This window comes from Micrasema longulum, unplaced genomic scaffold, assembly GCF_059751315.1.
Source record: "Micrasema longulum isolate JH-2025_06_02 unplaced genomic scaffold, ASM5975131v1 h1tg001559l, whole genome shotgun sequence".
NCBI lineage: Eukaryota > Metazoa > Arthropoda > Insecta > Trichoptera > Brachycentridae > Micrasema > Micrasema longulum.
Genome location: NW_028278742.1, coordinates 44,310 through 60,265, shown reverse-complemented (window position 1 = coordinate 60,265; position 15,956 = coordinate 44,310). Strand labels below are relative to the sequence as shown.

At 31.5% G+C, this 15,956-nt stretch overlaps 2 protein-coding genes across 3 annotated transcripts in view; both read right to left on the bottom strand.

Annotated features, from left to right (window-relative positions):
- The window catches only part of LOC148274894 (serine/threonine-protein kinase SIK2-like), a 141,106-nt gene extending 136,565 nt beyond the window's left edge, over positions 1-4,541 (bottom strand). Inside the window, exon 1 of one of the 2 annotated variants that reach the window (XR_015824173.1) lies at positions 3,792-4,526. Coding sequence is in view for 1 of the 2 variants with exons in the window: in XM_088236470.1 (XP_088092596.1) it covers positions 3,792-3,914 (123 nt within the window). In the remaining variant the exon portion in view is untranslated. Of the gene's footprint in view, positions 1-3,791 lie in introns of both variants that reach the window. The other variant, XM_088236470.1, reaches the window with a different exon arrangement.
- Positions 4,542-6,724: 2,183 nt separating this feature from the next.
- Positions 6,725-15,303, bottom strand: LOC148274893 (N-alpha-acetyltransferase 30-like). The gene is made up of 2 exons (XM_088236469.1): positions 14,175-15,303; positions 6,725-9,340 (listed from the first exon to the last, which is right to left on the bottom strand). Exons 1-2 carry the CDS (start codon positions 14,904-14,906, stop codon positions 9,176-9,178), a joined length of 897 nt encoding a protein of 298 aa, XP_088092595.1. The 5' UTR covers positions 14,907-15,303; the 3' UTR covers positions 6,725-9,175.
- Positions 15,304-15,956: the final 653 nt, after the last annotated feature.

Here is a 15,956-nt window from a genome sequence, read left to right as displayed (position 1 = left end):
ATTAAACTTAATTAATTTTGGATTAATGAACATGAATTTTAGTTGATTTATTAGTCAGCTACAGAGCCAGTGATCATTAAAATTGAACGTAAAAAAAGATTTTGAATACATCATCATCATTCCCATTCCGCACCTAATGGTGCATAGGACACCGCTTTGCTACATCAATCGCAGTGTATCTTAATCATTTTTGTTACATGAAGGCAAGATGATTAGTCTTACGCTTCAGGTACCATCCTAGGTAATATTTAATATTCTAGTGTTAAAACACCATTTTCAATAAATATTACATATTAACCATGTCGGGAATCCAACCCGAGACCTCTTGCATGGCAGGCAAACGCGCTGACCATTACACCACGAAGCCGAGCTTATTTAGTAAATATACATACAAAATACAAAACTTATTTTTTATATTGACAGAGCTTTTATTTTATATTCAGGTGTGAAAAAGTTCAAACAAATGAACATATGTATTTAGATCATAACATTTTTATAAGCTCGTGTAATTACTAATACGAAGAAATAATGAGAGGAATGGTAGACTGTCTATTTTATTGTGAGAAAAATGGATTGATCTTGCATTGTATCCCCGAAACGTGTTATTTGTAAGTGCCTATCTTAATACGCACCTGATCACGTTATCGTCAGATAATTAAAGCCAGGTGATCATATCTACCTTTAGCTTATTATTTGACGTAAGTTACTACTGGGTGACACAATAGATCAATATAATTCATACATAGATGAAAAATAAATTGCACAAAAAAATTGAGTTCCTGTTTTATTTTTAAATTTATTATGAGTCAAATTGGCCCACACATAATTATTTTTTACCGTCTCCATGCAGTTATACTATGATTTATCGCTTTTTTATTTTTTGTATTCCCAGTTTATGTTTATTTAATTTAATTTAATTTTATTTCACTGGAAAGCCAACAGACGTTCATAAATTTATAGGATACAATTATACCATAAATATATATCATAAAGTCCAATTAGAGGCTTTCACACAATATTGTTATAGTAAATGTTGTCACATAAAAATTATACATAACATAAAATAACTAATCATACAAAACTTATAATATTACTAGAAATGTAAATGTAATACATATGTATTATTCAAAATATATCTACTTTCGAATATTGGTCACACAGTTGCACATTATAATATATAATACAACTATACTTGACCATACAGTGTACATTTATAATGTGCCTACATACTATTTCGCACATTAAAAAAAATATGTTTTTACAGATTTTTATCGATGGTGCAAAAATTGTTCGCTTCCATGCAGTTGCTCCCCGGTCAAATAGCGATAGCTGAATTTAAACGATATGTGAGAAAAATATGGATCAGGCCACCAAGAAAACGGACTAGGAAGGTGTTCAAGAGCATTTCGGGAGAGCTGCAATATATCAACGCAATATGCAATGATGGAGTCTCGCAGGTTGAAATAAAAGAGTCAACAATGAAAGGTTCCTGGAAACAATTATGTCCATTAATGATGAGTGATTTTTTTAAATTCTGAAGAAACTTTGGAAACACACAGACGAAAAGTAAGTAAACAAACAAACAGATGTATTGACAAACAATGACATAAACAAAAACCTAACTATGTTGACTAAATGGACAAAAACACAAACTTACTTGCACTTAATGAAAAAAAAAGCAATATTGTAGATTTTGAATCTAGAAAAAAATGTCATAAAGTAGATGCTTACATAAATAATGAATGACTGACTGAAATTAAACATGTTTAATACTCGGGACTAACGATAAACAGACAATTGACATGGACAATTCATATCAACTATAAATTGTTGATAATTAAAATTAGAAAAGTGGCGACATTATCCAGTATGACATAAACAGACTACAAAGAAAGTAAAATAAAATATTAAAGACCTACCCTATCTAACTGCAACTAAATAACTTTTTAAACAAACTAAGCAATTAAATGTAACTGAACTCTTTAAACTAGAATCCTTTAAATGTATTCATAAATTAGCCACTGATGTAATTGTAGACAAAGAATTAAAACTTGAAAAAAATTGTACTAAACATGGACACAATACGAGAATATCAGAAAAATATAATATCCAACCTTCTAAAACGAGACAAGGACAGTCGAGACTAATAAACCATGGACTAAAATTATACAATAAACTACCAGACAAAACTAAGCAAAAGAATCGGACAACCTTTACAAAGATGTTAAAAATATTATCATTAACAGTAGAATGTGAATTTCAAAAGTAAAAATATTTTGTTAAATGTATGTAACCCGTAAGGGTTTATCAATGAAATTTTAAAGTAAAACAAAGAGATTAGTAATAATACACGAATGTTCCAATATTAACTTATGTGTAATTATCATCAAAATATATGCTTATCGAAAAAAAATAGAAATTCCCTTTTTTTAGTAATAAAGTACTTACCTACTTATATGGAGGTATTAGTGTGTATACTCATATAACTTATCATAGTATTTGAGATAATATTTGGTACGTTTATGGTGGAGCAAAAAACATACAAACAATTCAAATAAAACATTAAAAAAAACACATTTACGATATCTTTATATTATGTAACATGTTTTTTTGTTAATGTCAATTAAAAAGAAGATATGAAGGACACAGGATATAAAGGATGGATGTCAATTTTTGTGTTTTAAGCTAATAATGGCATCTGACGGCAGTTCACGTGATCTACATTTCTGTTTAATAAAATTTGAGAGAAAGGCTCTACATTCCAAGATAATTGAACGAAAAAATGCATACAGGGGATAAAGAATGGATGTCAGTTAAATACTGGAAATAAAGCGATAATTATATATTAATGAAAACCATTTTAGATCATATAAAACAGTATACGCCATTTACATTAAGTAGGTTATTTTTAATTTATAAGCGTATTACCCTTCCAAGATGTTTGAAAACTTAAAAACGTTATAACTTAAAACATGCATTTTCGACATTCATCCATTATTTCATGTACCCTTCAAATGAGATATGTCTTTTAAAAACACATCTGTTTTAAAGGAATCTTGATTTGCGATTAGAAAATTTTTTTTTTGCTTCAAAAAACATTGGTAATAAATACTTAAGCTCTTTAGAAACCTGAATATAAATAAAAAGCAGAATCTGGTTAATTTTTTTGTGCATTGAATTATTTACGTAAAAAGCGTAAATACTCAAGTTAAAAATAAATTTTAATTATTTAGTTATGAATATAAAAACAGAATTTTATTGAAACATTACATACAAATTTAAAAGTACGCAACAGATTTCGGAGTACAATCCGTTTATAGGTCAATATACAAATATTGTGTTAAATAAAAAGGACTTTATTAACTTTCAGGCATTCATAAGAATTTTATGACATTCACAAATAGCTTTCAACGTATTATTTTTTTAATAATAGCAGGTGCTAAAGCGAGTCTAAAAAATTAAAAAACGGTGGATTGAAAAAACCGGGATAAATCTTATTTAAAATAACCGATGTGAAAATAAATTATTTGAGCGGTTTAAAAAAGTACATGAAAATAACGTTCTGAAATCGAGCGGTTTGTGATAAAAATATAAAATCATATCTTTTCCCTGAGTATTTTTCTAAAACATGTTTAATCTTTTAATGGAAATATTTTGTATTGAACAATCATTACAATATAACGCAATATTAATGTGCTCTAAAGGAAAAATTCAGGAAAAACGGCGTTCCTGAAATCTTCACGGACATTGTATTTATTAAAAAAATTAGGTAGTGTTAATAGGAAACTCACCTCAGTCTTGGTAATTCGATGTCGGGCTAATTTAACCACAGCAAAGTTACCCTTGCCTATGGTCTTCTCGATATCGTAGAATCCAACACGGATTGGATTATTGACCCGCTCTCGTTCCGCCATCGTTAAATTACTATTCCAATATTATGTTTACATTCACAATTCACACATCGAGGGGTCAGTCGTAATGTCTAATCACTGCCGGCATAAATTAATTAGCGTAATCATATTTACACAACATTGACACTTTACACTATACAGTCGAAATATTACTTCCTAATCGGTACAAAACAACACGGCTCCAACTTGAAACAACGGATTTATCGCTATAGGCCTATAACACTTAAACGTTTTAATGACTAAATAATATATTGCGTAAATTCGATGTACTTCCTAAATTTATTACTAAGCGTCCTTACGATAAATACGAATAAATTAGACGAGTTCCCCTATACAAATAACAGGTGAAAATTCATAGAATTGACGAACAGCTCCAGCGTTTCTTTTACCACGGGAAGGACGAGTGATCTATTTGAGAAATTGCATATTATGAGGACTCCCGTCTCGCTAGCGGCATTTCGCTCCGTCATATTTCTTCGGGATATTTACGGACGGAAGACTACGATAGACATCGCCATTTCCAGGAGTGATGGACACATTCTTATTCACGGAAAATTACGCGGCGAATGGCCGAGTCGCGCTCCGTGCCCGCCTCGTGAAAATGCTCAACTGACTGACAATCTGACGTCTGAGTCTGACAGCTGAAAATGAATATTGGAATAACCTGCGCGAAGCTCCGACTGGTCCGAGCGCGAAACCGAAGCTGTTTGTTATGAACCGATGATTACCGAATTGCGAATTTTCAGCTCGGTCTACGGGGAACACATTTTAATTCCCACGTAAAAATTAATTTCAGGAGAGTTGAGACAATAATATAACTGTTTATTAAGAATGCTAAACAGTCCACCAGATAATCAATGAATTATTTTAGCTAAATTCTACTCTACTTTAAAACAGAGAGCCATTTAATTCTAATAATTTATGCATTAACCGATTTTTGAAAAATCAATGATAAAATAATCCTAATAATATTTTAAAATCAATGCTTTTAGATTATTTTTAATAATAATTGCTACACGTTTTGCCAATAAAAATGATTACGTTCGGGTGTTTTGAATTTTATTATTAATTCATGAAGGACTTCGGCTAGTTTAACCTTTTGAACAGTAATTTATTCACCGTAGTTTACAATTTGCACTAAACAATTGTTCGTCACGGATCAATAATAATCACCATTATAATTATTCGGAAAAACTAAAAGTTACCTAACTACCTGCTAAAAACATTATTTTTCAGTTTCTCTTTAATCCAACAATCATCAAAATGGTTTTAAAGACTTCAAATTAAATAAATACTTTTGATAGTACTGTAATACGTTAATCGACAATATTAAAGTTAATGTATTGTGTAAACCTAACCTCCCGGCCAGCGCCATTTCATGCATTGCACTATTAGAGCAAGCTGTTGCGATTTGTTATTTATAGATGGCAGTCATGTCAAATGAGTTTTTTTTGAAGTTAAGTTATTTTAGTTTAGCATCATACTACTAGATGTCACTTAAATCATTTTTCATTTAAAATCACTTTTATTAAAAAACAAAACGCCTCAACAGGGAAAATTTATTTCTTATATTATCTATTTAAAAATGTCAACTTTGTCGATTCGGCGATATTACGTAAGTATAATAAGTAAGACTTGCGATTGTCTTTGTCTTTCTGTTTTAAAATCCCTGAAATAAAGTGTTAACATAAACTGTGTCCGTTTTTTTTCCTAATTTAAAAATGAGCACCAAAAGTTGAAAAAAAATGCTGTCATTCGAAAGAAAATTTTCTGCTCTACAAGATATTGTAGTTGCTTTTACACTGTTTACATTATTTTATTTGATTACAACCCTTTAAACTGTTGTCAAGTAGATGAAAGTGAGCATTTTCGACACCTCCTTCTGTTCGTGTTCAACCGAGGAAATAAAGCTGCCAAAACTGCTAGATTTATTGACGCAGAGTATGGTGAAGATGCTATGAATTATTGACTCATTTGTAGTGAAATAATGAAGGAGAATACATTATTGACTAGTTATGTATATTTTTGTTTGTTGTGTCTTCTTGTTCTCTTAAGTTGGAGAAAAACGGACAAAACTTATGTTAACACTTAATAGTTAAACACGTGTGTTGAATTTGTCTGCTTAATTTCAAATAAGACAGGTATTTTCTTTTTTAAATGAAAGATGTTGTTTGTGTTTTCATATACAGGCGCCGTGGCGCAGTTGGTTAGACGGCTAACTGTGAAACTGGCGTCGCGGGTTCAATTCCCACCAGTTGCGAGAAAGAAATCCAAGAAAGATTTTTTTCTCAATCGGTCTGGGTGTTGTGTATTTTTTATAGCTTCCTTCAGTATCCTCTCTTTCCTACCTGCTGACAAGCCTCTGAAATAGAGGCTTAGCCGGTTATTTCTATAAAAATATTTAAAAAATACATTTTGTGGTGTAGAAAAAGCTGCATCCAATTAATTAAGATAATATTTTGGTAGTTTGTAGCACTAAATTTGAAGTTCATTCTTATATTTTAAAGGTATAAATAAAATGACTTTCTTTTATGAAACACTTTTTTACTGTCACAACAGACTAGTTTCGGCAACTACACGCTGCCCTCTTCGGGTTTATATAATAACTGTAGTTGCCGAAATGTAGTACAACGTGTAGTTGCCGGAACTAGTCAGTTGTGACAATAAAAAAAAGGGTTCATAAAACAAAGTAATTTTATTTATACCTTTAAAATTAAGATAATATTTGGATATCATCTTTATAAAAAAAGCCTTGGTTTTAAGGAATCGTAACTTAGACTACAAAAGGTGTATTATGAAATAAAATAGTCAAATGCAGTTTTACCATTTGTAATTCTGACGTTTAGATCTTACATGTCTCAGTACAGGTTCTGGTTTATGCTACAATCTTTGGTAATAATTTTATTAAAGAAAAAATGACAGATTAATAGTGTTACCAAACATAAAACAACTTACAGATGAATTTACTAAAAATTAAACAAAGGTGTTAACAAAATAGTGTATTCTATAAACAAAATTTACGAAAATTGTTTTTGTAAAACAATAAAAAATGAACGGTCAAAGAAATTCGTACCGGCTATTTCCTAATATAATGACTCGGGATATACTTTATGAAATATTAACATTTATTATTTACAAAATGGTGAATGGGTTTTAAAAACAAAACCTAAAACAATTCAATCATTTTTTCTAGAATGATAATTTTACAAAGGGAACTTCAGACACAACTGACATTGGACAAATTGCACACTGAAATAAATTTACATTAGGTGTATGCATAACTTATATGCAGTTATGCCATCAGGTCTTTATAATTTGATATAGAATAGATTATCACACAAAATGAAGATGGAAACGTTTATTGTACACATAATTATTTTACAATTACGTAAAATAGACAAGTTATGCAAATAATATTATCATCACTTCATGTTAAATCACAGAGTCCTTCAAATCTAATATAATTCATTATTATCAGTACTTAAACTATACAAATTCACACACCAGGAAATTAAACTTTACATTTTTTCTCTCTTTATAAACAATGTTTCAATTTTTTATACCCGATTCGAACCCTCGCAAAGCTAGAATGTTTTGCTTATAAGCTTAAAAAGCAAATTTTCAGTGGATATTCATAACTGTTCCCAATATAATGCAATTAATTTAGCAAAACGAAATTAATATTTATGTTTTCCTACATTACCCAGATAAAATAATTTTGAAATTAAAACCCGTGGTATACACATCGAACTGATTTATATAATTCATTTCTAGTATAGACATGTATATACCTAAATTTGAAAAAGTGGCCAAAACACGCTAAATAAGTATTTTATACATACATACATGTATACAAAATTTCAATGTACAATGTTTATATCTGACTTGACACAACTTTTCGCATTGAAAAATGTATATTATAATATAGATGGAAAATGACAATCAACGATTGATTGCCCAAATAAAAATTGTTGAAATCATTAACATACAGAGCGAGGGAAATGTTTACGGGGGCAATAATAAATACAGAAGCACAGTAAGGAAATTCATTGTATAGGGAGTCACAAAAGGAGGTGTACGATTCGAATTGTGAGTCATTTTTTTTTCTGTCAAATTTAGAAATGTCGTATTTAACAAATGATATCTAGAGACATGGAAAATTAATGGACTGTGTGTTTTCGAAAAACACACAGTCCGATGAAAACGTTTGTTTTTTGAGGCCAGCTTAACGATTATGGTAAATGGTGAATGCTATCATGTCATAATCACTTTTAATGCACAAATTGTGTTGTATGGATGGCAATGATATATGGTTTCAACAAGATGGTGCCACCTGTCACACAGCGAATGAAAAAATTGCTCTAGTGCGATCTAAATTCATAGGCCGGATTGTCTCTTGAAATAGAGATATTAATTAGCCGCCGAAACCTTGCGATCTGATACCGCCGGACTTTTTTTTTGGGTCTTGTTGATATCAAAAGTCTATGCCAATAAGCCAGCAACAATACCAGACTGAAAAAACGAGATGTTGGCGAGATAGAGCCCCATTTATGTCTAAATGTAAGAAAATTTTAACAAATGGGTGGTGTCATACCAGAGAAGCTGAGGAGGGCATCTGAGCGATATTGTGTTCCATTCATAATTGCCATGTCTATACTTTATTGAGTTTTAGTGAAAAAACAAATCGTACACCTCTTATTGCCACTGATTGTGAACAGAGATTTTTTACTTTATCTTGCAGGTATTTCAGATGCATGGCTATTAATATAAGAATTTTTAAATAAATAAAATGTCAACAAAATTTCTGTATTCCTTAAAAAAGATGTTGAATCAACAATTCCGAAACCTCACCAAGGGCATTCGAGGAAATTGAGTACTTACTGGAAGGAGAACTGAGAAACCTATGTATTAAAGTTATCTTATTCATTAATTTATCGTGCAAACTACACTGAAGTTCCTTACTGTAACAAAGACAAGTATAAATGTATAGTAAAACAACTATGAGTACCCTGGTTGACATTCAATGATGGTGGACTCAGACTAATGTTCCACCGGGAAGATTATAAGGGAAGTCAGTGTAACAGCATATTAGACAACAATTTGCAATAGCCAACAATCAAGCTCACACATTAATAGTCAAGTTTTCTAAATGGCTTTATACGCCCTTTTCCGAACTGTTCCTATCATTTTTATGCGGTAACCGTTCAAATGTGGGAATCTAAAGCCTTATTGATAGAATCCTCCCATAGAAGAGAGCTAAATTTTCACCTTAACCAGAGCTTCAGTCGTAGGGCATCAACTCCATTTAAATAATAACGAAACAACCGTTTATCCCTAACAAATCCCAAATTCTCATACAGTCTTAATGCTGGCTTGTTCGTGATTTCTGTTTCTAAGACCACTTCATCGGCCTCGTCGACAACCATCATCTGAAAAAGGAAATAAAAAACATTATTTTTAGCACTACAACAACAATTTAAACATTACGTTTTATTCTTAATTATATCTTTTAAGGTTCATCATACACATTCAGCTTATGAACTAATAAAAATGTGACTTTTTGGTGGATACTATAGTTGGATCAGTTAGAAGGAACATATCTTTTGCAGTGATAAGCCTAGTACATAATAAAAAAAAACAGAGCTTTTAGTGGTTCCAAACCAATTTAACGCTATTTTAGATACTTACGGGTCAGATATCGGAAACATCACTTCGCGTCATTCCGACAGAAACAAAATTTCTGATAATTGAAATGTTAATTCTGTACAAATAGTTAGGTAAATATCTAAGGTGTGTAGTGATTGAAATCGTAAATTAATTTATTTTTAAATCCCATAATTAATAAATGCAGGAACTTATGAAAAAACTCACAAAAATGCCTTTTCTGTCGTACTTCGTGATGTTACAGACATTTTATTAAAATATCCTTTCATAATCCCAGATAAAGTAAATTTTGAAATTCTATAAATGTATTAAAACCACGTCAAAAAGTAATCAAATTTTCACTGTAATTCAATAAAACTTATTTTGAAACACCAGAGCCGCTTGTCTTGGTACAAAATTATACGGCAAATTTTGACTTACAGCGGGCCATGGTGTTTTTAAATAATTCCATCAATACATTAATTTATTTGTCAGTTCGGAGACAAACTTTGACCTAGACACACTTCAGTTGTAATTTTTTTTTAAATGTATAAGGTGAGATGTAGGACTGAGCAAGTACATAAAATGTAATGTATTTATTTTAGAGAGTTGTACTAATAAAATTTGAACACCTAATTATACCTTAATTAATAACAAATAAGTAAATAAACAAAAAACAAATACTTATTTTACTTATTGATATTGACATACTCAAATTAATGACCGTTTCTTACTGAAACAATAAACTTAATAAAAGCACAGTACCGTTCTTTAAAATTTGAATGTAGGTAAAACACATTTAAAAAACATAACTTATTCATTTATTTAAAAAGAGATTTTCAGAATTAAATTAACTTAAATTAATCAAGTAGGTACACTGGAACCTCGTTTTACACGGTTTAAACATTCAAAAAAAAAATGGTACATTAATTTAACATGCATAATAGTAACATAAAATTTTTCTCTTGTTTGAAAGAAGAAAGAAAGGAGGCTGATCTGGGGTTCCTCCGTGTGGATCCGCCGGCGAAAGGATTTATAAGACCGAGTAAACAAAAAACTTTTTCTCTTATTTTTTTATTATTTCATTATTATTGTAATATTTCTTTTTTTTTTCGTGAGGAATGATGCCGAGTGGCTTTTTAAAGGTACGCTTTTTTTCTTTCTTTTTTTGACATTTTATTTGGTAATGCATAGAAAACTATAATTGGCCTATAATTTTGGTCTATTTGTAAATATTGTATTTTTTTGTTATAATGGGTGTTGTTTTATTTTAATAAATTGATAAATAATCATATTTTTAGTTATTTGAATGCCCTACATCGCTCCTTTGCCTCTTGGTGTATAATAGAATATAATAAAATGAAGGTACAATAAATGGTATACAATTTAATATTTTTTTAGAATCCCTAATTGATTTAGGAAACCCATAAAGATTTTTTTTTTATACATTTTTAAACGTTTTTTTTTTCGTTTAAGATGTTTAAAAATTGGTAGTATTACTACTACTAGTTCCAAAATTTAAAATATCAAAAAATCGGTAGAGTTGGCAACGCTGGTGGAACGTATCCCCCGTGTAAAAAGAGGTTCCAGTGTATACACGTGTAAAATACACATACAATCTTTACTCAGTGAAAACCAAATGCTGCCTATATAACACCTGTAAAACAACTATTATCTACTACAGATTAGAAAATTATAGACCAATAAGTTTACTCTCCCATTTTGATTAACTATTGACACATTGATATATCCCCTAACATTAAAATTTTACTTCTACCAACCGGTCAAACAAGCCGGCTTCCACAATGGTTTCGGAACTATGGATCATATCAAAGCCATGCGTCTGCTCATAGACAATACTACAGAATACAATACAAATATACATCTCGCTTTTATTGATGACCGCAAAGCATTTGATTCTGTAGAAACACAGGCTATACCGAAAGCACTGGAAAACACAAGGATTGATTGACGATGCAATTAGACTAACTGAATATATCTACGATAATGCTACCATGGGTGTGAAGATGGATGATCTCAAAACAGATAAAATAAAAATAGAAAAAGGTGTTCAAGGTGACACAATTTCTCCGACTAGCCCTGGAAGATATCTTTAAAACAATCAATAGGTAAAATAAGGGCATAAAAATAACTGGTACATATGTGAATCATCTTCGCTTTGCAGATGACATAATAATAATTAGCCAAGATGTACATGAACTCGAAGGAACGATTAAAGACCTCCCACGATGCATCCTTAGACTAGGAAATGAATATGGGGAAAACAAAAATTCTGGCCATGAAACTATATCCCTCACTGTCAGAAGCCTACAAAAGTTTAAGTGTGTTCAGCAAGCAATGGAAAGACAGAGTCAGGCGTCAGTCTTCTTGATAGAATTAAAAATGGGGAAATTAGACGCCGAATAAAGGCCAGTGACATCGTAGAAAGAACAGCAAAACTAAAATGACAATGCGCGGGGCACGTGGCAAGACGGGACAGTGTAAGATGGTCGCCAAAAATCTTAAATGTAGGCTGTGGAACAGCAAAAGAGGCGTAGGAAGACCACAAAAAGGTGGACAGACAATATTGTCCAGTTTGCAGATCGTAGATGGCAGCAAATAGCCCAAGGCAGAAAATATTGAAGAATTTAGAAGAGGCCTATGTCCACCAGAGGAACGAATGTGGTAAGCAGTAAGTAAGTACCCTAAAGATAGCTTCTGTAAAGGTAGCTGAAACTTCGGAACGAATTCAACCTACACGGGATCACCCAAAAAAGATGATACATATTTATATTAGTGACCATAAAAATCTTCACACCTATTTGATGTTGCCTTGAAATTATTTTTGTTCAGTTATATTTTGACATGCTATTTATTGTTTTCTTTTATATCTGCGTGTGTTTTAGCAGGCTGAATGATGATCAAAGTGCTGGTCTGATAAGTATGTAATTACATAACAAATTATTGCCGATTCGCTGCGATTAGAGCACCAATCAATGAAAAGCCTTAGGCAACATTACATAATTTATTTAACTTCTTGTACATAATCTTGGAGTAATACGCCACAGGCTAATAGACCCACCCATGTGGACAAAAACCATTTTGTGATTATCAACTACGAAGTTAGCTGCAGTTTATAGCAATACATTGGGCCATATGTAGGTACTCAGGTCGAAAATTGCAAGCGCAATTAAACAAAAACTAAAAACCAAACCAAAAATTTGGAATGCTTTTGTTCTATGCAACAGAGCTAAAGAGCTTCTCTAAAAAGGAGCGCATTGTTACTTTAAGTACATAATATTTATTATACATTGGCGGGCTTATTGTCAAATAGCAATTTCCTTCAACAAACCGATAAAATAAAAGTGCTATTTATATAATTTAAATTACTAAAAGTATTCAAGAGAAAATCAAAAAATTAAACTAAATATAAACAAAAATAGCAATATTTTAATGTAAATTAATTAAAATCAACACTATAGTATTCAATGGGAAAGGGGAATAAAGAGAGGAAAGGAGGAGAGATTAAGCAAGAGAAAGGAGATGTGTTTTACTTAAATTGCTCATTTAAAAAGTTAAAATTAAATTGATTTATTTATAGAATTACTTTGTAAAGTGCCTTTGAGGGCGCTAAGAAAATGGCGCAATACAAGTTATCCATAATAATAATGTTTCCTCATAGGATTGCACGGTTGAGCCGCATGGTCACTATATGAGTTAGAGAAGAAGGAGGAATTGTGGATGGGAATCGAAAGGGAGCTTTGAGAATAAAAATAAAGAAATAAATCATGAACTATCGGGCATAATTTTTTTTCACAGAGGTAAATAGAAGCGTTAGGACTATGAAGTACAGTGAACAGAAGTGAGAGGGAGTGCTAGTCTCTCCATTGTCTAATTTTTAGTCATTTCAATCGCCTACAATAATCAGATATGTAGTCATATTTCCTAACACCAAAAATATACCAAATGAATGTATTCTGAAGTCATTCAACTTTATCAAGTAGTTCGCAGCTTAATTCAGTTATCGAAATATCAATGTAATCTGGAATGGGTGAGCATTTAGTACTAACGGGTAAGATTTTTTGTGACCTTTTAGTAAAGACTGAAAAATATTTTGCGTCTGAATTCATTAGTATGAATTTGCAAACATACATGTTCATCCATTAGTACTCATAGATTTTTTACAGATTTTCTGTATTGGATACAGGTAACACTGATATTAAGAGAGAGTCAGTCATATATATAATTTACATTTTAGATGGATTTATAAGTAAACCGTACTTCTATATATATATATGTGTATAGGGGAATGATGATCATATCGCCTCTTTGCAAGAACGTGTTATATTTTATAGGAAGTACACTTTTACATTTTTTAACATTAAAAAAAGTATAAAACCTGAACTAATGTTTATTTTACTATGGATCTTAATTGAAGATAAAATAATGAATTGAAGATCCATAGTAAAAACACTTCCTGTAAAACTGCATTTTTCGAGATAACACATTGTTCTTGCAAAGAGGAGATATTTAGTTTAGAAAATCTAAACAGGAATGATCTTCGGGTATGGATACGGATAAGTATCCATCTTGTGATTGTAAATGACTAAATTTACTAACCGATATAGCTTGCTTGACGAGATGAGATCCTATTTTTCTTTTCCTGTATTTTTCATCCACAGCGAGCATGGCGATATAACCTCTCTTCACCTTCTTTAGGTGCAGATCCAGTTTACATACTATGGCACCGATACATCGCTTATTGTGCATGGCGAGAAAACACAACTTGGGCCAGTTGTGAATGAAATACCTATATGTGTATATGGAGTAGGGTTCTGACAGGTCCTTTTGTATCAGCCTCATGATCTCAGCCATTTGCAGTTCTGACCTATAGGATTCAAATTCTATCGCATCGGGAGATGTGCAACTTTCGTCTTTACACTCGGGACACAAGACGGTGGAGGGAGTTTCTTTGTCGTCAGTTTTGGGTGGGTCTTCGACGGTTTCTGATATTTTCAATTCGCCTAAACGATCCGCCAACTTATCACTTAAACTGTCTTCACTCACGAGACGCTCGCATTTAGTTACACATTCAAGTTCACCATTTTTACTAATATTTTGATCTTCACTAATTCCATGATCACCTGACACGCCGTTCGTCAGACCGTTATTCGGATGTAAACTTACCACGTCCTTGAAATCTTTAATCAAACCGCCAGTTTCCGCGTTGCTAGCCGTTTTATTTACATTTTCGATGGATTCTTTGGTCTTTTTAGACTTTTTCTTGGCGGTCATTCCTTTCTTCACCTTTTGATCCGTTTTAGCTTCATCATTATTAGTGATATGCTCCATTACTAGAAATTTTAATTACCCGAGGTACGGGTAAAATATTTACTACAAAATTGTAGGTTGCTACATACACTTTACTAATATTTTTTTCACTATCTAGACCTGCATCGGGTACTCGATTTGCCATCAGGTTGCGAATGAGCGGACATCTTGTTTTCTTAGAGTGATTGTCAAATCAATCATTTGTCATTTGCACTGATGTCGATTTTTAAATAATCTCTCACAAGATATTAGTTTTGTATATTTAAACTGAACGGGTGTATTTTAAAAATTAAAAATACGATTTCAATAAAGCTATCTAAATTTTTGGAACTTAACCATATTCACATTCTGACAAAAGTATATTGTAATTTTGTATGAAATATTGTTGCCATATCGAGGCCATACGTTACCGATATTCTGATTTTTGTCTCGTGATATTTCGTTTTCTTTTTTACTTAGTTGAGGTACCTACCAAGACACTACGCATTACAAAAAATAAAGGTAATTTGCTCGTAAGGTATAGATAAAAGACTTTTTTATGATACACAGAAAGCACCAAAACATATGATTACTCACTGCATACATTTTTGTACTACCAGGTTAATGTTTTTTTTAAAGAACGAAATACGAATTTTTTATTTATTCAAAATAAAACACTTTGAATTTTTTACCACGAGTTTAATATAATAACACTACTAGTTACAAATATTTTAAATGACCCATCATCCGGAGCAAAGATATACTAAACCCAAATGTACAAATTAGTACTTAGATTCTTATAAGCTCAGTTGGAAATATTTCTTTATTTAGAATAATTTAATTATGATTTTTTGGAATACTCTCATATAAGTATATATATGTATTTTTAAAAATGATCTCAAGTGAAAAAAACATATTTGCACTGTCAAAAGCACGAATGCAGTGCCATTTTTAATATCTCTTTAAAGCTAGGTTGACACAAGGACAATACAATAAATAGGGCAATATTATCTTGTCCCAGCTCCGTAAACAGCCTCGACTGCGCAGGACAAGACATTGGGACAATACGAAATTTCGGCCATAGTTCACACG

Bases quoted from the DNA above. Each gene is read 5' to 3' on its own strand.
- LOC148274893 (XM_088236469.1), bottom strand. From the start codon at position 14,906: ATGGAGCATATCACTAATAATGATGAAGCTAAAACGGATCAAAAGGTG. The intron at 9,341-14,174 runs GTTAGTAAATTT...TTCCTTTTTCAG, and splicing joins TCGTCAAGCAAGCTATATCG to ATGATGGTTGTCGACGAGGC.